The sequence below is a fragment of the Calidris pugnax genome, unplaced genomic scaffold (assembly GCF_001431845.1).
Source record: "Calidris pugnax isolate Ruff unplaced genomic scaffold, ASM143184v1 scaffold188, whole genome shotgun sequence".
NCBI lineage: Eukaryota > Metazoa > Chordata > Aves > Charadriiformes > Scolopacidae > Calidris > Calidris pugnax.
In genome coordinates this window covers 4,979,739-5,006,788 of record NW_015091257.1, presented here as the reverse complement: position 1 = coordinate 5,006,788, position 27,050 = coordinate 4,979,739, and the positions used below count along the sequence as shown (strand labels likewise).

The 27,050-nt window shown below is 39.8% G+C and overlaps 1 protein-coding gene across 5 annotated transcripts in view; it reads left to right on the top strand.

Annotated features, from left to right (window-relative positions):
- Positions 1-27,050, top strand: part of DHRSX (dehydrogenase/reductase (SDR family) X-linked) — a 233,957-nt gene that overhangs the window by 141,545 nt on the left and 65,362 nt on the right. For 4 of the 5 annotated variants that reach the window (XM_014960305.1, XM_014960307.1, XM_014960306.1 and 1 more), the window contains one exon: positions 21,210-21,311. The exons of the other annotated variant lie outside the window; for it this stretch is intronic. In XM_014960305.1, the coding sequence (XP_014815791.1) occupies positions 21,210-21,311 (102 nt within the window). The remainder of the gene's footprint in view (positions 1-21,209; positions 21,312-27,050) is intronic. 5 annotated transcript variants of the gene reach the window in all.

Below are 27,050 nucleotides of genomic sequence, written 5' to 3'. Positions count from 1 at the left end.
TGGCCTCAAGTTGCGCCAGGGGAGGTTCAGGCTGGATATTAGGAAAAATTTTTTCACTGAAAGGGTTATCAGACATTGGAATGGGCTGCCCAGGGAGGTGGTTGAGGCACCATCCCTGGAGGTGTTCAAAAGACGGGTTGATGTAGTGCTGGGAGGTATGGTTTAGTGATGGTGATACTTCTTGTTTGTTGTGCGGGTGTCTATTTTTGTCAGTTAGGTTGATGGTTGGACATGATGATCTTTAAGGTCCCTTCCAACCTAGAAGATTCTGTGATTCTGTGATTCTGAGCTAGGTGCTGTTTACAGATGTGACAAAACTTTAAAGAAGTTTTCAAATAATTTATTACCATTTAAAAAAGTAAATAAAGAAATAAATATCTATTGCACACAAATCCAAACAAACCCACCAAAACCCCAGACCTCTTCATGCTTATCTTCTCTAATAGTTCCTCATGGGCACTGAAGCATTTTTGAGAAAAAGTTGTTTAGAACTTTGCTAATTTACCATCTTCCAACTAATTCAAGTCAAATTAACTGTTTGTACTGCATTCTTTGTGTTACTATACCTTATCCTATATTGTGAAAACTGTCTTAGTTTTCTTTGGTGTTCTTGGCGTGTTTTATGTGTCTTTTTCCATTTGGTGAGATCATCAACCTTTGCCTCAAAATATTGCCCTTTCTTCTGCCTTCCCATTTTTCTTCCTTTATTCCCCCAAAGACCTAGCAAAGAAGAAGGGGTAGTGTGTTAAAAAGTTGCTGTGATATTTGGTAATGACTTTTTCTATATGCCCTGTATGGAGGACAAAGAGCATTATTTAAATGTGAACTTTTCCAAGCCTGTCATAGTTGATTTTTCCCTGGATTGCTATGATGAGACTTTAAAGAATTTTAACAGCAGATTTTCCAGCATGGCTTAGTTGAACATCTTGATATTAAATTTTAATCATCTCCAATGAAGCTCTGTGTGGTGCAATGAAATTCAGCAGAAGTGTGCTGTGCTAATAAGCTGCAAACTGTTAATACTGAGATGCTTTTTGTCTGTCTGGTATCAAAAGTCTTCCCTGAGCAATAGCATAAAATAAGTTTTCAGCTACAAACTCAAAGCCCATCTGTTAAAAATAACTGAAGAAAAGGAGGACGTCAGTGGTTTCCGTGTTATTAGGATAACTAAAGGTGACAAAGATAAGCCACTGCTGCAGCAGCTTAGGCTTTCATATATCTGTGAAAAAGATAAATGATCCTAAGATGTGTTTGGTAGTATATACCCTAAAGAAATTAGGAAATATCACCACCAACTTATGTTGAATTCCTTCTAAAATACAGGGAACTGTCCTGCTCTGCATGTTCAACAAATGGGAATGCAAACTGAAATAGAGAAGTCTTTCGGAGGTAAACAGAGAGTCTGCTTTAGCAAAAACATCCTAAATGAACTTGGCTGCTTTTGTTCAAAAATAATTGAATGTGAGAGAGGATAGCCTTGCTGCCTGTGGATATGTCAGTGTGGCAAATAATAAAGCCAGTACAAACATATTTACTGCAAAGAAAAATTTGCAAAAACAATGAAGTATAAACTAGCTGTGAATAGATTTAGGCTAGAAGTTAGAAGAAGTTTCCTACCAGCTGGAAAAGTGAGATTATGGATCAGGCTTCCCGTAGGAGAAAAAAACTGTTTCTCAAATAGAAACCAGTAAGTTTATGAAGGGATGTGACGTGGCACATGTGGATATACCCATGATTTGTGATGTTGTGCTCACTCCATGCTTCCTAACTTGAATTGCAGGTAGGTTGCTTACATGTAACCTTATACAGTAAAATAAAAATTGGAGTCTTCCAGCTCTTTTGCTTTCTCTTCCACAATCCCACGCAAAACCATAAGGATTAGATAACATCTTTTATTGTTTACTATTGCAGTGATTTCTATAGCTCAACCAAGATTTGGGCTCCCTTGTGTAAATAGAAAGTGATTATAGAACTTGCAATAAATAATTTACCACTAATTAAAGTAAGTCAACCATTAAATTAATTTAGAAAATTGCCATTGTATTTTCACTCTTAAGAGTTCTTAATAATTATTTGTCACAGATCAATTTTTGCATTTCAATAGAGAAAGAATTAATTACAAATGTATATAATTATTTTGCTGTATTTTACCCTTCTTGATAAACTCTGGCAATTTTGCTTACAAAACTATTTGAAACCTTGGGTTCAAGCAGCTCTAAAACACTCAAATAGCACTGAATACTTTCCCCAGCTAATGCTACATTTAAATGGATCGAGGACAGAGACTGCTGGAATAAATGTGATAAGTGGCCAGGAAATAGCTCATAGGTTACAGAAATGTCTTTTGCATGGTCTGATGATTTTTTAATGCTTTTTCAAAATTCATAATGGTTGTGTTTCTTTTTTTTTTTTTTTTTTTTTTTTCCCCCCACTATATTCTTTCCAGGTAGATTGAGTAATGTGATATGAACTCTGAAAAATTTGGAATTTTTCAATTCCGTGCTTTTTTGTGAATCTGGTAATCTTACCATTTTGTTATCATCACGGACGAAGTATTTGTATCTGTCGGGTCGTCCCTGTACGCATTGGTATGCTATCCACATTGCCTTGCAGAAATGCAGAGCTGTGAACAGATAACTGAAAGACGAAGCATTTGCCACACTAAAGTGTTGTTATTTGCTTACTTTGATGTTCTTGCACATGATAGCTCATCCTTTTGCTTCAAAGGGATCCCACTAAACTGTAACTGCAGTAAAGGCCTACAGAAATCTCTGTTTATAGGAAAAATCACACCTTTTTCTATTGCTCTTCTATTCATCTGATGTTTTAAATATGTAAGCCATGTTGCATGATAATCTTTCTGACTCACCTACCTTCTTAGGTCAGGGTTTTTCATGACTAGTGCCTTTTCTAGAATTGCCTTTTAGAAGGCTCTGCAGTCTGTGTTTTTCTTTCTGAGTGTTTGAAAGGAGTAAGATCTGCTCAAAATGTGAAAGTGATATGTTTTGGTCACTTGGACAATATTAGAGCTTTTCCTGCTGTTTCTAGCAGGAAAATTTGAGTGATGTTGAGAAAAGTACTTTTTAAAAACTTTTTTGTTTTGATTTGCATCCTAAGAAAAATAAGTTGGAATATCTATGTATGATCCAGCGTACTCTTAAGGTTCCACTGAACCAGGCATGATATTTGACCTGCATTTGATTTTGGAGCTACGTTGATAGAACTTTGTATTAAGCTGTTCAATTTTCATTTCAGATGAAAGTTTCCATCTTTCATCTTGCTTGTGTTTTTGCAGAGCACTGCAGCTTTCAAGATTTTTACCCGTGGTGTGTTATAGAATTAATACCACTTCTCTGTCTTCTCTTTCTTGTTTTCTTTTTTCTTTTTTTTTTTTTTTTACAAAGGGTGTCTATCAGCATTCTTGGATTCCAAGTCTGACTGTTAATAGGTGGTTTTATCACAATCTGACCACAGTATAACAGAAGGAGTATTCTGAGAGAGCACAGATATGCTCTTTAAATTGTATAAGTCCCAGCTGTAAATTTCTCTCTTGAGTCAGTCATCATTTTTGTTACTTCCCCACTAATAACTTGGTTTTATTTCCCTTCTAGTAGTTAAAACAAAATCTTATAGTTTAAAGTCACAAATTACATGTTTCTGCCAGGAATTAATGCACTACACACATTCTTCTCGAAGTCTGTATTTCCAGCCACTAGAAGGATTGTTCCCACAATTTTTTAACTACCAAACTCATCCTCATTCTCCTCCTTTCACTGAAACACTCCAGAAGACAGAATTCAGTTGGAAGGAGGGATTTATGCTCTCCCTTACCATAAGTAAAGTCAGATTTTACAGAGGGACTGAAAGAATAGAATAATGCAACTGCAATGGAGGGAAATAGAGGAGAAGTAACACTGAGGAGGAAAGATGTTGCATTGGATTTATGCTTCAGGCTAAGCTGTCCTGCCAGGTGTTACGCAAAATACACTACAACCTTACTCCCAGGACAAAAAGAAACAGCATAAACTTGCCCTTCCTAAGAGTGAACTCACTTCAGCTGCAAAACATAGCCAGGAAGCCAAGGGCCAAGGGAAATAAGAAACTTCTCTCGTTGTGGGCAAACTAACCGTGTCAGTCTAGAAGAGCGTGGAAAGTACACGGAGTACAGATGTGTTTTCCTCAACTTCATGGGTGAAACATAACCTGTAACTTTTGAAATGTCATGACTGGCCACTCACATACCTTGGTTGCACTCTTTTTTCCTTTAAATGGTTGCTGCTCACTACCACTGAGGTAAAAAAAAAATAAAATTGACTAGATAAGCCACGGTTGCCAGCAACAAAATAGGTGTAAGCATTGATAATTCTGAAAAAAAAATAAATTAATAAATCTTTGGTGATGTACTAGTTGCATACACAGTTTTTTGAGAGAGTTTTGAGAGCAGTCCTATGTTAAAGTGGTATAAAATCATAGCTGTGAGCCACAGCTTATGCAGAGACAATGTAACTTCTGCTTATGTTAAGAAAAATGTATCTTAAAAGAGCAATGATCAAAAACGGGTTGATTAGAGCTAAAGAATTTAGTAATTTGGAACAATGCAAGTCAAGCATCTTGAAGGGCTTGATTTCTGTTAGAAATTTAAATCTCCTAAAAAGCATTGCCAAGCTGTAACAAGTCCTTTATTCCACAAAAACAAAATGATGTGGAAAGTGAATATTGCCCTCCAGCAAAATTACATTCCAGGTTGCCCAAACGTCTTAAATTGGTCTCTGTTCTCTCTGGTTCGGGCTTCCCTTTTCTTCCTCATTGACTTAATTGAGGCAATGGCAAAGAGATGTCTTCAGAGAACAAGAACGCAGTTGTTTCCAGAGCAGGGATGGGAAATATAAAAGATCAATTTACCTTTTTCTTCATGACTTTCACAACAGTTTAATAGAGAGTGGGTGTTAGTGGGCCTGAAGTCTTTCTGCTCTACGTCCTTCTCTTTGGGAAGGTAGTTTTAAAACAGAAATGAAGACTGAATACTGTGGGAGGTCATCCATGCAGACTGTTTGGATCTGTATTATAGATAGTTGTGCCTATCAAAGAGGAGCAAATTACAACTTTCTCACTGTGAAGTCCAGAAACTTTGAAGATATGTTATTAGACAGATACTGAGCCATTTGAGTAGAGACAGATGAAACTCTGCCTGGATAACGTCAGGTGAATTTCTGCTTAGGAAATACTAATAAACTTGCAGTTTATAAATCTCTTTTTCCAAGGAGACATAGTAGGGAGCAAAGACATTCTCCAGTAGTGTCATGAACAACTCTCCACCCCTTTGATTATTGCACAAGATAACCGCCGTTGTCCTCCTTTCTTATCAGAGGACAGGAACATACAACTGCGACCATGCAGGTTTTCCACTTCTCAAAGTAACTAGCCCTGTGGAGAAGATGCAGCATCCTTCTTTCCTGCGAGAAAGAAGGACCTTTCCTCGGCTAGTAGCTCATCAAGCTGTGCTGTAGCTTGTCGAGAAATTACAGGTTCAACTTGGAAATGGATAAATGTAGGGACGGACTCTGTGTCACACAGGAGGTCGGAAAGATGGGCTATACAGGTGCTGGTCTCACCCAGCATGAGGTGAGGCTCCCCTTTTGTACTGGGAGCCCTATGCTACAAGTGCAGGCATCCTTCATCCATTCCTCTATTTTCTTTCCACCTCACTGACCGTAGGCTACATTCTTGTTGAGCTTTATAGAAAGATTTGGGGGAAATTTCTGCCTAAAATACAATCATCCCTCTTTAATTCAGGTCAAAGCTTGTATCGTGTCCAGGCTCTCTGGAGAGGGGATGCTGTCTCCCAGCTCTTACATGCAGCAACGCCTTGTGCCGCTGCACGGTGCCTGCAGCCTGCACAGAGCTGCGGCTGGCTATTGGGAGAGGGGTGTATTTCTCAGGAGATCAGAAGCTGATGGTTTGCTGTAAGCACAAACCTCCTAAAAGAAGATTTATTCTGGAGATTGGGAGGAGAGGATAAGGGAAGATGAGGGGAGTGAAGCGAGTGTGTATGAAGGACGACTGGATGAGGATTTGTTCCTCCTTTGATGATTCTGGAGGCTGGGCAAAGGAAAAATCCGTAGTGTCCTGCATCCATTAAAGCTGTCGGGACAAGCAGTATGCAGAAGTTGAGGACGGGTTGGAGGGGTCCCTTGGGAGACCACCTTAATGTTTCAGAGGGGCTAGTATTTGGATTCAGAGGGTATTTCTAATCTGAACATCATTTGTATATTAAAGCTGTTTCAGAGTCCAAGTGGCATCTGGACATTTGCCTCCTCAAATCTACTAGCTACCACCACCATTACAGTGCAGACAGCAGTATGTCTGCCTGGGGGTATAACTTATAATAGGGATTGAAGGTCTGCAGTTGCCAGAAATTGAATTATCAACAGCTAAGGGTCTGAATAAGTGGAAAAATTAAATAGAGATAAATCACAGAGCATTGATGGCTGCCATCCAAGTAGTCTGAAAGACCCAAACAACAAAGCAGCCAAGCTGCTAACCCAAATATATAATTTACCCTTAAATTAACGCTCTACCTGCCCATTAAAAATGTGTTGTTCCAGAGCTTTATACACAGCTAACCGAATTTTCTTCGGTCCCAAAAATAGTGGTGGAAGGAGATCTGTGTCGCTTCCATGAAGTAACTGGAGGAAACACGAGGTCCCTGTGCCAGCACAGGACACTGGGGCTGGGTGGTCTCTCCAAGACTCGCTGCAGCCCTGCACCCCTCTTTACCCCGAGGAGAGATGGCATGTTTTCCCAGGGGGGGTCCTGCTCTTCTGCGCTGCCCTTTCCCAGATGAGGCAGGGGATGCTGGAAGAGGACTCGCCACCCTACCCAGCGCCAGGGTGGGTTGTACGATGCTCACTGTGGCGTCGGAGGCTGGATTCAGCCCTCTGCAGGTGCCAGTTGAGCTGAGCCCTAAACATAGACGTAAGGAGGCACTATGGTGGGTGAGAATCTGCTAAAAACAGGCAGTGTGGTTTCTATGTGTTGCGGCATGCTGCACCAAAATTTTGCATCACAGCCTTTTGATCTTGCAGCGCTGCTAATCTTGGGGCTCTGCAGCAATTCAAAATGTATTCAAAAGGTAGCATTCAGATCCAGACCTGCTGTTAAAGTTAGTCTGCTAGAATGGCATGCTTGATTGCATATCTGATTTCTTTCCCAATATGTGAGGGGTTATCTTCCCCAAAAATGCTAGTTTGGCATTAAGCAGAAATGAAAAGCCTTCATAAGTCTTTAGATCCAGTATCCTGCCAGTTGTAGTTCTCTACTCCCTTTCTTCTTAGTTGATCATAGTGGTCACAGCTATCACCATATAAGACATAGTAATCTGTGGTGAGGAAAATTTCTAGCTTCTTCATTAACCAAACACTGATAATACATCAGAAAGCATAAAAAGAGTAATTTCATACATTATTAATTCCCTGCAGAGGATGCAAAATTTAAAAGAGATCTTGTCTTTCTGAGTTTATGTTTCTTAGGTAAGAGAAAAAAAATCCAGTTTACCTATATTTGAGTTCTACTTGGGTATAAGCAGACTAGCAAGAATCTATTTTCTCCTTCCCCAATCTTAAAGGCTTGTCCCTGAAAGGTGTGCACAAAGGAAAAACCTGTGCTGTGACTATTGCCTCAAAAAAGACAGACCCTTCTACCTACTGCTGGTTTCCTCCCCACTAACTAGAGAGCAGACATACACAGAAATAGAGTCATATGCTTCTTATGCATTCTTATGCTATATGTCTCTGTTGATCAGTCCAGCAAGCTCGGCTGCCATCACTTTAGTACAATTGATGCAATGCTCTGTATCTTGAACCCCTTCTGCGGGTGAGAAATTCAGACCTGGAGGATTATCTCACCAATACTTTTTTAAAATGAATCTGTCTGATGAAAGTATCTCTGGAAAGTCAAAGATTGAATGGGAATGCAAAGACATGCCTCTACAGGTAGTCTTTTCTATAGAGGTGGCATAAAGGGCAGTGGCAAAGACTGTCATACACAAGCTATATTTTTGGACAGGAGGAAATCTTAATTATCCATCTCTTGTTCATCTGATACCTCCCTGAGCTGTACTTTTAGAAGAAAAACTTTGTTTTGTTTTTCCTGAAAAAAAGGGTTTTATGCCATTAAAAGTACATGTTTCTTTCTTAAATAGTCCCCAGATGAGAGTGTACCCTTTCCAGCCAGACATAACCTTCCCAGGGATATTTTTTTTCTCATGAAAGGAAGAATTTCCACAAACTGTGTAATGAAAACAGTTATCAGCATGAGTTGAGACTGGACAATACACAGGATGCACATTCCTAAGAATTACTCGGATGTCTCAAAGTCAGTCTGCCTTCAAGAAGAATGAAAATACCAGAAGCACTAAATACTGAGATGGAGAAAAACCCTGTGGCTCCTTGCTCAATGGCTCTGGCTTACATTGCCTGAAATTCCAGGTCAGCATTAGCAGGGAACTGCTATGAAAGATAATTGCTTTTAAAGCCCCTTTCTAAATACAGACACTACATAAGAGTGGTCATGTTGAAAGTTCTGGAGGAACAGCCAGGGAGGTGAGATGAGAAGTCAGTAACAAAGCAGGATTGCAGGAGGGAGGGGAAGATCTAGAGGTTCCTAAAGATGAATTGATCTCAAAAAAAACCAAACCAAAACAAAAAGCCACCTTTCTTTTATGAATACAGACCTGAAAAATAATAAGAAATACCTATTTGTATAGAAGTAAAAAGAGAAAGGAGGTAGAGTCCAGCATTCGGGGCAGCCTCTAAAGCAGCAATCAAGAGACTCTGGTTCTATTCTTGGAATTTTATTCTTTTGCGCTTCTTTCTCCTCTCACTTTGCTAGCTAGTAAGATCTCTGCAGCAGATTAGTAGCTGCAAGAGCTGTGTGATTTATAGAGCAGCAGGAAAACTGCCAGTTCTCACCTGGGATGCATATCTATACTGTCGTTATTTTCGAAATTATAATGTCTTGCAGTTTGCTTAAGCTGGGTGTCAGAGATGTGCATGTACGTGCATAGCAACACCAAGCCCAACCGCCACAATTATCTTTACCTTCTTTGACTCTCAGGATGTGTTTGTCAATTAGAGCGTGCAACGGTATCGCATTTTTTGTGTTGAGAAGTCACAGTTATTTCAGAGGCATTCACAATACAAAAAGAATTTAAACACTCCCTGCAAGACTCCTTATCTTTTTCCGGCATGAATTTTCTTTGTGTTACCCAGCTATCTGTGAGCCTTCGGCAAGATCCTCCTGGAAGTTCTCACTCTCTTTTTTTTCCCTAATCTTGAGTATGGTGAATAACATTGAGTCATCCACATACATACATGCCCAGTTCTCTGATTTTTCTCTCATTCTCTGTTTGTTCATTATTAGTTGAAACTGAATGCTGGGATTCAAATCACCTAATTTTTGAGGTTTATAATGCAGAGGTTTAAATCTGAGTCAGTGTCCCTGAGGTCCATTTGCAGTCTGTGGAGAGGAATAAACAGTTGTAGGACGTGATTCATCTCATCTTAAACTAGATTTGTGAAACAGGTCAGATGAATCATATCTTAGAAGCCTTCTACAGACCCAAGCTTGCTTAAGCATGAAAGAGTAACAGCCTAGTGTCAGATCTGGACAAAAAGAAAAAGTAAGCCCATGCGTCCTGATTCTCGGAGGAATGAGAAAGGATGATGGGTGATGATTACCATAACCCAGATAACACCCCAGGCATAGGTTGGTATGAGCCAGGACAGGCAGTTACACCAGCAGACCTTTGTGGAAGGAGCAAAGAGGGGCAAGGATGAAGGGGGAGAGAAGTCACCCCAATGAGTGATCAGAAACCAGGTTAGCTGTGACTAACCTGGCCCTAAAGCTGCACAACTGGTGGAAGGGACAGCCCTTACCTCTCGTGTCTCCTCCATCCCAGCTACCTGCTCTTACTGCCTCCCCTCTGCCAGCTCTGCTGCCTCTGTTGCCACAGGGGAGGAGTAACTCACTGATCCATGTGAAGACTATCTCCCAAAAAAAAGAGAAAAGGAGAGAAAGTTGATTGAAGCTGGATCTGAGAGCTGCTCAAGCTTGCCGCATGGGTGCTAGCACTGACATAGGAGAAAAAACATAAAACTTTCAAGGAAAAGGAAGGTAGTGTTTGCAGAAGCATGTGTTGTGGATAGTTCTCATGTCTAGAGCAAAAGATGTTGTATTCTGGACAACTCAAAGTTATTCTTGCCTGGAGCATGGAAATACTATTCTCTCCTTCTTTGTTTTATTTCCTTTGACTCTGCAAGGTTTTTGCCCTTGAAGTACTACAAAGCAGAGACACTATCAGCCTCTCTGTGTTACCTCAGAGGGCGTGGAGCAGAATATTTGCTGAGGTGTTTTCATGGCAATACCAAAGCTTATTACAAACATAATTCATCACACTGGAGGTTTTTATTTCGGTGGGTTTGAAATGGTAAGCAGCTATACTCAGAAAATGCATGCCTTTTTCAGGAAATGTAGCCAATGGGAGAGTTGTTTTGCCGTCACATAATGATTCTCTTGTATTAAAGTTTGGCCATGAATTGAAAGTTGATTTCATGTATGAAATATCTAGACAGTGTACTGACAAACAGTCCTACTGGAAGGATCTACTTCAGATCTCCCAGTATATATTTGATATTGGCTTATGGAAAGAACCTCCTGCATGGCAGACTAGGACATCTGAGTTTTGACCGCAACCTTTGATACTTGCCATAAAATAGCTCAGAAGGTCTTAATCTATTTTTAAAAATCAGTAATAGCAGGTATAATTTAAAAGACTGAAGGTTACAAGCCAGTTCACATCTCTCGACAATTACATCCAGGAGAAACAATACCCGCGCCAAGGACAACCAGGTGGCCCGGCTCAGTTCTGGGCCACTGTGGGAACTGGAGTATCATCCGGGCTGAGCTATTTCAGTCCAAATGCAGGTTAATTGGATTTGGAGCTTCATTACTGTAACAACTAAAAAAAAAAAAAGTCTGTTCTACAGATATTATGGCTCTAGTAGTACCTGTAATTAAGGTAGCCTTGTTTTAGCAAACCCAACCCGTGACTTTCTGAACAGCTTCTTCACTGAAGCTCGTGTTGATTCTCTATCCAGAATGAATACACTGTGAATGTGGGGGCTTCTTTTTTGTTTTATAAGGTGTAGAAATTAGACTTTCACATTAAAAAAATAATAAATTAGGCAGGCTGAGGGAAGCGAGATTTTAGGCGTGTAAAAATATGAACAAGGTAGCTAATTTGAAACTCAATTGAATTTGGTAGTGTTTGGCTAGCTTGGAGAAAATATCTTGAATAAATAAATTACACTTGGTTGTGAACAGTAAGCTGTTCATATATAAAAGAAATTCTGCAAGTCAAGTGGGGAACAGCTCAAGAGGAATGCTGGTGCATGTTTTAGTCAGGGTACATATCTAATCAAATATTCTGAAGGAGAAGGCTGCCAGCAAAAGATAGCTGGGCCTTTTTTTCCCTCACCAGCACTCTTTTTTATGCACGTATGTGTCCTTGATCATCAATTTATACAAGTGATTCGATATCTTAACTTCTAAGCTGCACAACCCAGGATGCATTGGGAATGTTCAATTCCAGAGCTGAGAAACTGGAAACAAATGATAGCTCCATATACTTTAAATCACTATACCAGTTTAAATCACTTGAGGACTCAGCATCTTTTCTGGGAAGACTCATGCTCCTAGCTTGCTCTGAAGTACATTTTCATTTTGTCATCTGGTAGAAGCCTTGCTGACTTTTATCTTCTTTAATAGCGTGACACTGTATTACTTCCAAAAACCTCTTTACTTGAGTTTCATTACTGATGGAGAGTTTCAATATGAGGACACTGTAATGCGTGTGTCACATATGTGCCATATATTTTGAGGTTTTAAGTGAGATATAAGTCACAGTGTAGAGAAAAGCCACTGTAAGGAGTAAATGTCACCCAAGAAGAAAAAGAAACATATCTGCAATTCACAAAATATAGTGATGAAATTTAAGATAAAAATCTGTTCACCGTGGAGCAAGAGGAAAATATATCCGAAAGTATAGAAAATAGGAATGAGGGTATTCTAAACTATCTTCTCTCCATAAACTGAAGATGAATCTTCAGTTGCTCACTGTGAGCTCTTCTGTCCCCATGAGACAGAGGGATTTTACCTGGACCTGTCTTCTTTCTTCTGGTCTTAATGGAAGGAAGAAAACATACTCAGCTGTGAACAGGATCAAGGCTGCCTTCCTCAATCCTCAAAAATAGATATGAGAAACATTTCCACTGCAACACTATTTTTTTTTTTTGCCAGATACCAGCCCCAGAGTGAAACTGGTGTGGCCATGTCATTTTCCCACCATTTCTCCACAGGGGTCCAAATGGGCCTATGAAGCTGCCAAAGTCATATTACCTTTCAACCTATGTAAAGGCACACCAGTAGATACTAGAAATGATGACAGAAGGGGTTCCCAAAACAGTTGCTCAGTGGGGTAAAAACAAAGTCTTCCCATAGCACCAAGAGAAGATATCAGAGGACTTTGTCTCTCTGCAGGCAGAAACCAGGGTGAGGAGCACCTAGACTCATGAGGAGGAAGAAGGAGGTGGCATCTAATTTCCAGCAAGCATATGAGGAAATTTTGTATGTATCTATAATTCTATTTCTAAAAAAAACCACCTCCCCAGTCAATAATCTGGAGGAAATTTTATCCACAGGAAGCTGAGATAACCTTTCTCACCCTGGGAGCTGCCTATGGATCCCACTGCTTTTGTCCTGCTGCCACCACCTCCTAAGGTTACTCTTCTGACAAGTTGATGGCAGCTTATTTCTTTTCAAGCCCTGTGCCTGCTGAACAGAAAATATCAAATACTATACAGCAAAGCACTACTTGTATGTGTGGGAAACCCAGAGCATGCTGTGCCTGTTGGAATTGTGCTAAAAAGGTAGCATATTTAAATAACATCCTACCTGGTGGTGCAATTAGCAGAGTCATACATGGGCATTTCTGTTGTTTTACGAGGACTACCTCCTTTTTGTATTGCTGTTATGTCCCAGTGCTCTGACAACCTGATCATGAAGCTGTTCAGGGGGCTGTCCTGTGATGAGCTAGTATTTTGGCAGTAACGGGAGCCGCTGGTAGCAATAGAAATGAAACACTGTTCTTACCCTGGAATTTTGCTTGAGTAACTAGTACACAAGAGCTACTGGGGTGTTTGTTGAATTTAACTAGTTAAAGGATTGTTGGACTAGCCCATACACTTCTCCTGAGGAAGTTGAAATAGCTAAGCCAGGCTGCTCAGTTTCTGTGAGCAAATTTATTTTTTATTTCACTCTTCTACCTCCGAGAGAGAAAGCATCTCTCAGAAAGCTGGTCTTTTTTTCCCCATTTATCATAGTACAATAGGTGAAAGCTACATGGTTAAGAAATGGCACCATGAAATGCCTTTTTTTACAATAGCTCTTTGGGCAGACAATGTTCAAAGCATCCGGAGGAAGAAAGAAAGCATGGATTACTAATATTTACCCAATGTGAATTTCTGTTTATGTCATGAACACTGATGCAGAGCTCTTTTTTCACTGAATAGGCAGGAGGATGACACACAGAGGCTGTTCACAAAGGCTAACATTAGGCCCAGGAAGCTAATCTCCTTAGACTGCCTTTAAAGTTAAAGTTAGTGGCACTAGAATGGATGACTCAGAGAAGGAGCAGCTGAATTTAGGTGCTCTCACTTGCCACTGCTGGAAGGCCATAGACGAACTAGTTTAACTAAAGTTGTGAGTTTATCTTTTAATGACAGTACCCAAACCGTATGTCTTTAAATATGCTCACTATTTTGATCCATGGTAGTGCACTCACACACTTTGCCAGATGGATGTTTTCCATCTGTCTTCCTCTTCAATAGCATATCACAAGCATCAGCTTGAACAGTAAATCTGTGCTAGAGTTAGCCAGGGTTTATTATTTCTGTTAACAGTCTATGAAAGACCAGTGATCTGAAAAAGTGCCACGAGTTAGCCAGGGTTTATTATTTCTGTTAACAGTCTATGAAAGACCAGTGATCTGAAAAAGTGCTACAAATGAAAGACCAGTGATCTGAAAAAGTGCCACAAAATTATTTCACTGAATTTCACTGAATTTCACTGAATTTCTAGAGTTGGAAGGGACCATAGAGATCATCTAGTCCAACTCCCCTGCTGAAGCAGGATTGCCTAGAACTATTCAATTATTCAGACTAATCAAGGACAGAGGAGAATACTGTGGGGAACTTGTAAGATGCACAACAGGCAACAGCCAACATTTTGGCCCACAGTAGCATATGTAAAATAATTTGAAGGATTAGAATCCAAAGTTCTGCAAATAGTCACCATTACAACAGGTGGAATTCAGCATCAAACAGTACCATAGGTATGATTGCAAATACTAGGATTTTCTGTGGATTAATCAATTTAATATTTAATTTCTGTTAATCTTGGCTGTAGAATGGAGGAGATTCTGGAGTGCTTGTGGTATAGAAGCCAGAGAGGTCATCAAGTGCACAAGGGCAGGAGCACAGCATAAATAGGAGATGCTGTGCTTGCTACATTTATGATGACTGTCTCATCGTACAGCTCAATATGTAATTGGCTGGTACATGCCTTATTTACCTGTGGGTTTTTGTTTGTTTTTGTTTTCCTCGAAGTACTTGTAAATTAAGCATTTTACAGTCCTGAATAGCATGCAATCTTCTGTCATCATGCACGTCTGAGCAAAACCTGAATCCCAACCCTTTTGTTAGTCCCAGACAACACAGGAAAATTCTATTAACAGGAGTCATGTTCTGTCGATGGTGACTTGTGTGCTTCCACACATACCCAGTTTGTAGACTGATAAACCCCAGGTTTATGTAAGGAGCCTAGAAGCACTTTTGCAGTTTCCACTCACAGTGTTGGCATGTAACGGCCACAGTTTTGAGCTCAGATGGTCAGAATTTCCATTTCAGAAGTTTGTTCCCCTCCCTTGGCAGCCCTGTTTTGATTGAGAGCGACTTTGGTTTTGGCTGGAAGATGTGTAAGCAAACGAGCAGAGATTGCTGAGAAAGAAGAGTTGATTCCAGAACACCTTATTTTGGGGAGAGGACCACAGGAGAAGGGAGATACCAAGCTTGTCTCTGAAGACTGGACCAGCCAAAGCCACTGTTTATTAGTTTCAGCAAGGACAGTCCAGTGACAAAAGGGAAGGAGGCTCCAGTCAGCACTTTATGGCTTCTCCTCCCCACAGTTCATGCTTTTTTTCTCCTGGGATTTCCTTCATTTCCACCTGCCACCTTGCTGACAGACCTTCTCTAGCTCTGCAACGCAACATCCATCAGATGGTAGATATTTTCCTCATTAAGAGCGCTTTCTGATAAACAACAATTCCGTTGCACTGTCCAGGTTCTCAGAAGCATACTCAGTTCTTTCATGAGCTGGACAACATTTCTCCTTGCTGCTGTGGAGATGCCAAAACATAGCTCTGTGAGGCAGAACAGCAGACGACAGGCCAAATTCCTCAGTGCTCCTGTGGATATATGGCAGCCAGGGAACAATGAACCTCTGTGGAGCTTTTGCAACATGTTTTTGAGGATGAATATGTGACTACTGAACACCATTTTTTATTATCTTGTCTAGGAACCATTCTTTGTGCCTTGCTGGAGAAGTAACTTCTTGCTGGTATCTTCAGATACTGAATAGGCAGGTGACAAATGGGAACAAGCAAAACAGTTCTATCTGTAGTCCCCTTTCCACCAAGAGCTACAAGTTCTGAGCTCCCTGCCATGCTGGGCAGAGTTGCAGCTTTCCCTAGAATGGATCCCCTGCTTGTGTTTCTAATACGAAAAAAGAAAGTGAAAACATGATGTAAAACTGCTTTGGCATAAGTAATAAAAGTTGACGCTGACTTATGATTTCTGCTGAGATGATGCTATAGCTGTCCATAATAACTTCAAGATGATGAGTTAGAATTGAATGCAGAAAAAGTGGTAGGTGGTAGGCGGCCTCCATCTCATCTTAATCTGATCTAAATCAAACCTATGTGACATAATCTTTGCAGGAGGCCAAACATTTCATTTTCCTGTGTTCAACTCATCAGTGAATATCTCAGAAGTTATAGTCCCTGATCATTCACTGCAATACCTGTCCATTCCTTTTGTTTCTGAATTTTCCTTCCACAGTAGGCTAAAATTTCGAATTTCATACTTTGAAAATGGCTGGCCTGAAAAGTTCCCCCATGAAAAGAGGGGAACTCCAGATGTTAAAAAGAAAGGTGTGCTAATATTATGAAGAAGCAGACAGACAGACAGAAATGGGGAAGCTGACCCGAAGGGGGAAACTCAAGGGATAGTGAGCACTCAGGGGCTGTGTCAGACTCTCCTAATTCCGGGACTCCTCTGGGCCTCCTGTGGGGCTCATGATATCGGATAGTTCTCCAAGGGCCACCAGGTGCCTGTCCTTCAGGTCCTCTGACTGCAGTTACCACAACCAAGGGAGGGGAGGGTGCACAGTGCAGGAGCATGCACTGAATTGTGCAGGTGCTCAGTGGGGTTGTGTGCGGTCAGCCAGCGTATCTTTGGAGGATTTGTGCGGCCTGATTGAGGAGCAGCCTGAAAAACATCATACCAGCTTTGCTGTTACTGAAAAGATGATGCACCAGGCAGATACACGTTTGAAAGAAAGAAATTAGGCAAAGCAGCAACTTTAGCACCGTCATATACATATCTATTCATATGTGAGTAATGGCATCAGTAACTTTAGCTGTCTTTTGGGAAATTACGCTCCTTTTATATTTTATTAGCTAATAATTTTCTGACAACTGAGTCATCAAATTACAATAAAGTAATAGTGAAATATTTTTAACAGTGAATATTTTAGCCAGTGTCTGACAATTATATACTCACTTCCTTCCATTGGAAAGATTATTTAGGTAAAAACAAGGAACATATCCACTGAAGAAAGAAATACAGGCATGTCTGTCACTCTAGAAGAACCTGAAAGCAAGGGGAAGTATAGAAGGAGAGATAAAATGGCTTAGAAAATAAAGAGTATTTCAGTACCATTACCTGCAGATATTCTGTATGTAGATTCTATTCCCCATTTTTGTTCTTAATGGCTTACAGCAAATCAAAGAAACCAGTTAGTTTTGAGAACAACTATTAAACTCAAAAGCATGAGTATATTGTCAATTATTAGGTACCTGAAAAATTTGAATTCTAGTGGCAGACAAACCAAAAAGGTAGGAAGTAGCATATCTAAATATTAATTTTGGCATATATTTCAGTTAGGTTGTTATTATTGCATACACTTATTCTTTTTGCTCATACTTATCCCATACAAAAAATCTTTTGCCATCGTTTCTGAAAAGGGTTTCAGGTCACATTGCTAATTCAAGTTCAGGGTTGGTTATTTGCACACATTATTAAACACTGGTCCTTATTAATCGAGTCATTTAAAAAAAAATTATTTCCTCAGTATATTTGTGCATGCTTTCAAATGTTCTAAAACCTAACAATTTTCCTTAGCTTCTAGATGTGTAATTCTTTAGTACACTGCAAAAAAAAATTAAATACTGTGACTATGGGTCAAAGAAGAAATTGGGGTTCTGTTCAGGGCCCTGCCGTTCAGTCAGCACATGACCTGCAGCCATGTTTTGGCACTCTTTCTCCAGTGGAAGGGCACCTCAGTTGGCACGGCGCTCACACCAGTGAGGCCGCCTCCCTGAGAAAGGGCCGCCATGCACCGACAAGCACGAACAAGGACTTTGGCCATTAATGTTTCTGCCCCGTGAACAAAAAGAAGTTCAGGGTTTGATTTGTTTGTTTGTTTTCTTTTCCAAAGCATGTTCTGATCTTTTGAGGACAAGTGCTGTACAAATACCAAATATGATGACATGCTTCCCATGTAAGCAAGTAAATAAGCTTAGTAATGATAGCCTTGGCCTTGTATGCCATTACTGTGGGCACTGTACAGTCATAACGAAGGACAGAAGTTGCTCTGCAATACAACAAAATTAAGGAAGGGGAGATCAAACAGACATAGCAAAAAGCTGATACCCAGGAATGGTGGGATTGGATTGGTGAGCCTGAAAAGCGCTCAACTTGGCACACTGGTTATCTTAACCACCATTGTAGTTGCCAATGACAAAAAGGACAATTTTGAGGTCAGATGAGGGGAGAGGTTAAAATTTAGCCCAGTGAATGTTCTCAGGGGCCTGCTTTCCATGCACATACAATGTCATTAGCAAAATCCAGGAGAATCAATAATGTTGCCACAGTCCATACTGGTGGTGAAGAAGTGGTTGGATCTTGCACTATGCTGCAAAATGCTGCAGCTAATGAAAGTCCAATGCCTTCTCTACCAAGATGATTATTTTGTATTAAAAGGGATTCCTCCATTGGCAGTGTAAGTGGCTGCCTCTTAAGAAGCTGATGGCGCTTTCCCTAATCTCTTTCCTTGATGAGCTGCCTGGAGAAGTGGAGTAACAGCAGAGCCAGCATAAAGCTTCTCCTAGGTCTTTACTCCATTCATTGTCACACTAGTTACTAATAAGTTAGTACAACCAGGTTTTGTGCATCTGAGCTATTACAGTGCGGCTCATGTGGTTTTATAGAGCTGCTAGGCCCCAAAAAGAATGACCTGATCAGCTCTTTTCTTTTACAGGAGTTCATAACTTTTGCATTTCCTTACCACCTCCACATGCAGGACATCAGTGAAATTAAACAAAATTGCAGACCTCCTAAAGGTCTATAGGGAGCTCAAGAAATTGTCCAGTGTTATTCATGGGTCAGTGCCCTTGAAATGGTGTGACTTTACAGTCTTTTAAAAAAATGTATTTACACTATCTTAAAACTGGAATCTAAACCTTCTTTTTTTTTTTTTGTAAGTGGAAAAAGCCACTAAGTAATCTATATAAATTCACTAAGACAATTTCGGCAGACTAATACTGTCTAGGTTCCAAATATATAAGGATTATTGAAACCCTGTATTGTGTAAAATTGAGGGGAACTGAAGGAACTATTCTCCTGTAAAGGATTTTAATAAGAGCTGTGATTGTCTTTTGTTATTTAGCTTGCTGTTGTGCCTGCAGGCCTTCCTAAACCTTTATTTTACAGACACGCTATAAAGAGGTATTATAGCTCACAGCCTTAGTTGTGACAGGATGAAACAGTTTGGTGAACATCGCTGATGGACCAGTGAAAAGAGTAACAGGAAACATCTGATACTGCAGCCTGTGTTGGAACCTGTTTACTCAATAGTTTAGTGTTCTCGTCAGAAAGGCTTGCTTTAGCGTGTGTGAAGGACTGTATATCTTTAATTTTCCTTTCTTTTAAAGGCTGTTTCTTTCATAGGAAGAGGTGGGAGAAGCCATGTGCAAAGAAGGGGGTGGCTGTTCTTCCCCAGGGACCACAGGGGAGCAGCCCTCGGGCTGTGAGGTGGGAGCACGGAGGGGAGCGGGGGAAACACAGCAAGGACCTGGAGCCCCATTCCTCAGCTGTGATGGCCAAAACTGTACTGGGGACTGGACATCTGTGCAGAGGTTGCCACAGCTCAGGAAATCAGGGAGTTTGTTGAAATCCACCAGGTGGTAAAGACTCATCCTTCAAGTGAGCAAGAGGAGCCTTGTACAGCCTTCGCCTTTCTTTCTGTTGGGCCTAGTCACTGGAGGTTGCTCAGTACTGCCTGACTTTTCTAAAGTTGAAATACCTTTTGGTCTTTCTTGGAAAATTCACTTTATGGAAGAGGTTCAGGCAAATTCACCTCAGCTCCAGTGTAATGAGTCTGGCTGGGGTGGAGTCAACAACATCTATTTGACTTGGAGTCCCACCACCACCTGTAGCAAACCAGAAGGCAGAGTAACATCTGCGCCAGAGACTCACATTTTCTTGCTTGAAACATAGCCAACGCTGAAACAAACCAAAAGCCTGGCATGCAACATGCATGTATACTTTCTAAAAGGATAAAACAGGTGGATGTGTTCACAATTTTCTGTCTTTTCCCCCTTTGTAGAGTTTCTAAATTGGATTGCTTGTGTGCTACTGCTGTTGTGGGGGGGCACTGCTTGTTTTCGCTTCATAACCCTGGTCGTGGTTGTCATGCAAGGCAAGGCAGCGCTGTAAGAGGCAAAGGGTGAAAGCTGAACAACTGCAACAGGAGGATATTTTTCAGACCTGATGGCTTTAAAGTTATTGGGGGATTTGAGTAATCTTTTTTATTTTAATTAATTAATTTTGTAGTGTTCTAGTGAAGATCAGTGGCTGACTGATGGTTTGGACAGAGGATGCTTTTGTTAGAAACATGTTTTCTTGGAAATAAAAACATACCAATGTTAAATATGTTTTGAGACACTGACACCCCGGCCCTTGACCGACATCAGCCCACAGTGTCCATGTGAGGTCTGATCCTCCTAAGTTCACACTGCCATTGATGGAGCCAAGGGGAAGCATGACTTTTAGCCACATTCAAAAGGCATTTATACGACTGGTGGTTGCTGCTAGGTGACCTGGACACTCTTTGGCTGTCCACCAGAGCCATGGCATCACTTACTATGCCATGTTTGCTATCAGTGGTCGGATGAGTTGCCGTATAGGCACACTGTTGCTCATCTTTCCTACTGCCTCAATAAAGCTTTGTTTTATAATGTGTTGTCAGACTTCATCACTGTTCAGACCACAGACACTCAGCAGATAATCTGGGAAAAAAAACAGGGCAGCATATTTAGCATCAGAAACACAGGGAAAATTTTTGGTGCCTGATGTGGCTTCTCCTCTCCCTATTTGATTTCCCGCTGCCATGTCTTGATCATCTTTGTGGTGAAGAGCTGTAGCTGCTCTTCCTAAATTGTAGCAGTAGAAAAAACAGTAGGACTGGGACATATTTGCTCCGTTTGACACCCTTCTTCACCTCCCGGCAGCAGCACTACTCATATTTGCTCTGTGAAGAATCAATAGTTTTAAAATAGAAATGAGGGAAGGAAGGAGAAAGAAGAAACCTTCTGAGGCCAGCTTCATCCATGATTTTCAAAAGCCTGTTTTATTTTTAGAATCTTTTTTTCTGGTGACATTATCACAGGAGTCCTTGTTGATGTCTATAAGTGTGTTTTAATATCATTGTAACTGACTTTACTCTGTTTTTGTTCATCTCCTCTTTTCTCCCAGTGGAGTTTTTATACTGTGATTTGGCTTCCATGAAGTCTATACGGCAATTTGTGCAGCGGTTTAGAGCAAAGAATTGTCCACTCCATGTCCTGGTGAATAATGGTGAGTTTTGGATTTTTCTTCACGTAACTGCAGGGGAAGATGAAACAAATGGGTTTCTTGTCTATCACTTCACATTTCAAATCAATTATCTGAACCATATGGCAGGTTACAATATGGCTCCATTAACCTGGATGTCTTTCTAGGAGTTAAATTGCATTTTTTTGAGATATAGACAGACTTCAGTGCCACACCTGCTCATGGTGTTATTACAAGGCTTGTTCCTTTGCTGTGTTTTTTAGCTCTCCAGCACTAAAAATCATGCCAATGCTCAAGAATCTGAACATCTCTAATTAAAAAAAAAAAAAAAAAAAAAAAAAGGAAAGGAAATCTGTACTTTATTCCTGTAGAAAACCTGTCCTTTCACCTTTATTTACTTTCTCTCCCTTTGTATTTTCCCTCTATGTACACATACATTTACTGTGGCTGGCTGACTGATGAGCTGGATTGGGGTGTAATCCATCTGAAATATAATCTAGCAAATTATCTAACGATCTCAGAGCAGTCACTCCTTAGATCAAGGTGCTGCTGGAAAGTTGTCCGTCAAGCTGTGTCCTCAGTGGTCAGAGAACAAATTAAAAGGACAACATTTATCTTGCATTCATACAATTATCAAATAAATCTAATTACTCTTAGGGATTTTAACTTTTGTTATTCACGTACTTGCTGTCTAATTATGTTTTATAGCCACAGTATTTTTGGAAGCCAGCCCATGCAATAATTTTCCTCCAAAAACCCTGCATGCTCTGCATGCACTTTCCTAAAGGGGAATTTTCACCTGTCTATTTAATGAGGGGAAAAACCCGCCAGCAACAATTTAGGCTTCTTTTAGAAATTTTCTGCTGTTATATGCTGTTGCTCTTGTTTTCCCAATTATTTACATATATTTTTATTAAGACATCCCGAAGAACATTTTCTATTTTCCTGTGCACCCTTCAGTCCTAGTGAGGGCAAACGTGCTGTAAATAAATGGGTTTGTTACATTTGTTGATGCCTTAAAGAGCTCTCAGTAACACAAGCAAATATTGCAATAAAAATTCAAGAGCATTGTATTTCCTGATTGATATGAAACATTCATGAAATGTTCAATTAAATGTTCATTTTTATTTGATTAGTCAGAAAAGCCTGCTTTTATTATTTTAATTGTGCAATAATTAAAGGTAGTGGATATTTAATCCTGGTTACAATATCTTTCCAGTTTTCCATGCCTACATTTAAAGATGCAGAGTACAAACTGTTACACAGATGAGAAAAACACTATTTAAAAAAACAGCATCTTGTGGAAAAAAGGGGTTTGACATCTACACACCCATCAGGCATCCCCTGCCCTTCACTGGTTTTCTGCACAGGCAAAGCCAGGACTGCAGTAGGGGCTTGGGTGCAGCTTGGTAGAGAAATGATGGGTCTGAAGCAACAGCACAGCTGGGAAGCCCTCTTGAAGAAAGGATTTTGTTCTGCCCTAGCTGCTGTTTAAGCAAGATGGATGAAAATTGCAGTTAAATATGTCAAGAAAGAAAGTTATATGAAAATAGATCTCCTATTGTGTCTAATATGATATGAGACCAAAGAGTGTAGGCCCAAAGCTTCTTTGAGGAAAGAAGATTGAGACTAATGTTTGCCTGAGTCAGTCTATATATTCATGACCTGCAAGAAGGGCATTTGATTTCAATTATGCTTGGTTACTAAATACAGTTTACCAGAGAAATCTGTTGGTTGGTTGAGAAAATCCTGTTAGAAACTACAATGAAAGGAATGGTCCAACTCTGCTTTTTGCTGAATCTTTAACAGAATCACAGAAGCAATCATGTCCAGAGCTGTTGTAAAGACTCCTGTACAGTTAGGTTAGTCACTGACCATTACCTGCCAAGTCACCAGCCTTCGCTTCTGAAAGCTCTTTCCTTTTTTTTTTTTTGGCTCTTGTAAATAATCTGTAGCATTTAGTTTTGTTACTGGTTTCATAGTGAAAGCCCAAGTAATTTCTTGGTAGACAAGAGGAAAATGAACATACCTAATGGAGAAGAAATGGCTTGATGCAAAAACCTTTGAACAGCTTCTCTTGGCTTTCCATCAGTGTTGAGCACGTCCAAGGCAAATGCTGACGTTTGAGCTAACTGGTAGGCTTTTCCTTTTCCCTTTCCCTTCCTCTTTCATTTTTTTGTCACTTTTTTCACTGTAATGCAATGCACTAAGGAGGAAGATTTAGTCCATTGTGGACTGCAGGCTTGGAGGCACTACTCACTCAAAAACTTCGTCACTGTGGCTAACTCCACCACCTTCACTGCATGATCCCCTGAACACAAGCTTGGGTGCCTGGAAGAGGACAGTGCTTGCAATATTTAAATATCTAATGGGAATGAGTTGTTGGACATGTTGTCAGTGAGTGCGTATGCTTTTTGTCAGAAAACTCTATTGTCAATGGGAAAACATGTTGCATGACCGTTAGATGTTTTGCAGGACATCTCATAATGACATGGTTGATTATTTTATGCCTTAGTGTATGCATCTAGAATGATTGATAGATTTCTTAGTATCACCCGCTACTTTCTTACTTCTTACACATCTTGAAACTCTAGCATTCTTGATACGAAGAGGTAGATTTATTTGGTAGAATATGGAGAAGAGTCTGTGAGCCAGGGCATCTGCACAATGAATTTGTAGGCAGTCATATGGGTGTAAAGAGTGTGGTCCACAGTCTCTTGGGGCTAATGGAAAGTCTCCATGAGGTTTTGAAAATAAGATTTTGTGGGGGTCCCATCATTTCTGAATCAGAGCATCAGCAACCTAATAAAAATTTTCATCTCTATCTTCGTAGGACCAAGCATTTTATTATCAAGGAGTGTGTCCCTTTTTTACACTTAATGTAAAAATGCCAAGAATTGTTACATCACATTTTTGACAGTGTAAATTAGAGTTATTTAATTTCTTTAAATCAAAATATTTTTTAATTGGTTGATATAATCATGTCTATATGTTAGTGATCTTTCCATATCTTATCTCCATGAGTATGTATGCTGTATGTCTGTGAAGGCATATGGTATTTGTTGTGAGCTGGTGTGAATCAAACCCCCGAATGTTTCAAGATGAATTGAGGGACGTTCTAACTTTATACAGTAATGCAAGTAATGCAAACTATGAAATTAACATTGAAATATTATTAAAGACAAGTGATTTGGCATGAATTACTGTGCTAGGTAAATAATCAATACTGCATGTCTGAACTAAGATCATTATGAAATTCAGCAGTTTTCCAGGTCACTGGTAATTTTCTAAGAAAATGTATCTCCATCACTTGCCTAGGATCTAGTTGGAAATTAAATTAATACTAAAATCCTGAGTTTAAAAGTATTCTCCTAGAGCTAGACATGCAAGTCTCAGAAAAATTTCAGTAAGGTTTAGATATCAAACTAATCCAGGGACTTTGAGAAGTCTTACGTGGACATTTAGGGGGTTCAAAGTGGAGATTAGTGCACTAGAGTCACCTCCTCTCTTTTTGTTATAGCTGATTTTAGCATATACATTTAACTTTCTAATTTCTAATTTAAAAGGAAAAATTTGGTTGAATGCACACATTATTTCAGTGGACAAATAAGGGCCTGTTATTCCATTACTATGCTTTCTGCATCGGTAATGTGCATGCTCAGCTCTTGGTTTTTAAAATAAACAAAACATATTAAAGATGCAAATAGAGTATTACATAAACATTTTTTAAAAAAACCTATAATGTGCTAGTGCTGAAAAGGGAAAATGCTATGACACAGAAAACAAATTCATTTTCTGGGAAAAAAAAAAAAAAGCTAAATCACTGACCTATGAGCCACAGAAAGATGGATGCAGTACAAGCGGTCGAGAGAACTTTATCTGACAGAAGGTCAGAAGAACATGTCTCTACTCCACTAATTAGCAATTGAGTGCCAACTTTTTGGGTTTTGTTTTTGAAAAGAACTGTGTCTTTGTACAGTTGAAAAGCATTTAGCAAATTACAGCATGTACACTAGTGCAATTATTTAATACATTCATTGAAATGGTATTGCTGTTAAGACACAGTGGAAAGTCTGCTATCTTCCTGAGGTTGCAAAAGGGACAGATAGTAAAACTCTTCATAAAATTGCACGAGCACAAGTCACTGTTTCATGCCAGAGAGGTTTTTTCTAACTTGAAGTCAGTTATTTTCTCCATGGGCTAGAAATGTATCTCAGCACCTTGTAGTTAATGTTTTTACCCATACATTGTTTAAAGTACTTAATAATCTTAAAACCAGGAGAGCAAACACCAAAATCACAGTATCTTTAGTGATACAGACTACCTACAGATACCAAACATGCACTAACTCATGTCTAACTCATTAACAATGAAATGCTGACTAACTTCTCTGATACAGTTCAGAGAATGGTTTCTGATTTTGGCTACAGGTTAGGAAAGGAAAGGGAAAAAACAGAAGACATTTAGTATGTTCCTTGGCATGCACACAAACACAAAAAAAGAATTTAGAGATTTGAGAATATTATTAGCCTATTGTAGACAGATTACAGTTAATATATTTCAGCTTGTAGCCTATCTAAGCCAATTTTAAATCAATATTTCTGAACTGCTAATTCAGACGTTCATATTTTGTACTTTGTGGATCATCTGAGAAACTTAGTCTCTTGATAAAATGAGTAAATCTCTATAAGCTTCCCTCTTTAGTTCCTAAGGAACAATAAAAAGCTGTATCAGTGGGTAACCATGTGAAATATACATATTGCTTTGTGCTGCCTACACACAGATCAGCAGTCTACAGTCCAGCCATAATCTTTGTAGGGAGTCATTTGAGTAGTCCTATGGATACTACCATGGTTGATCACATATTAAGTTATTCTTGTATTTGAATAATTGCAGCATCAGATCTTCAGAAGTGTGAGACTGGAAGAGTGGGAACAAGTGGATATATCAAATGCAAACAACTTTATAGATACCTACCTATTCACAGGTTTTATGGATTAGGTAGGTTTAACAATAGTTACTTACATTATCACAGGAGGATCTACCAAAAGATCCTGTCCCACTGGATTAGGTAAGAGCCAGCTCCTCTCTCTGTAGCAGCTGCAGGCTACACAGACTATAAAACGAAAAGGAGAGAAACTCTGGAGAAGTGGAAGTTCACTGGACAGGGCCTAGAGTGAAAGTTACTAAGGAGTGTTGCTATTGACTTCAGAGGAACTTGGATTTCATCAAAAATAATGCTTCTCCTCCAGCCACACAGGAAGGCTGTGGTGAACTCAGGATCTGGTATCTCATGAATCTCGTTCCAGTGACTTGATTACAGCACCGTGTTTCATCTTCCTCCTTCCTCAAAGACAAATTTGACTACTACATAAGCAAAGCTGAGATGGAAAAAGTAGAGGGGGACAGGGAGAAAGAGAGACGGCAACAAGCAGTAGAGCAAGTACCCCTTTACCTGTATGTAATGGATGATAGATACTAGATGTGGGAGAGCTGGGCCTGTGGGAGATGTTTAGAACTGGAAAATTTAATTTGAGGTTGCAGGGTGGATTGGCTTAAAATGGATATTCCATGGATAATGGGCAAAACTAGAAGATTACTAGGGACACTAACATGCAGTATTAATGTGTTCTAAAATGAGAAAATACTCTCAGAGCCATATTTTTTGAAGAAGCTCAGTGCATGACAGACACTGTTTATTCTGATCTTTCAGAAGCAGTCATCTTTATAATAGAGGTGACTGAAAAGTCTAGGGAGGCTGGC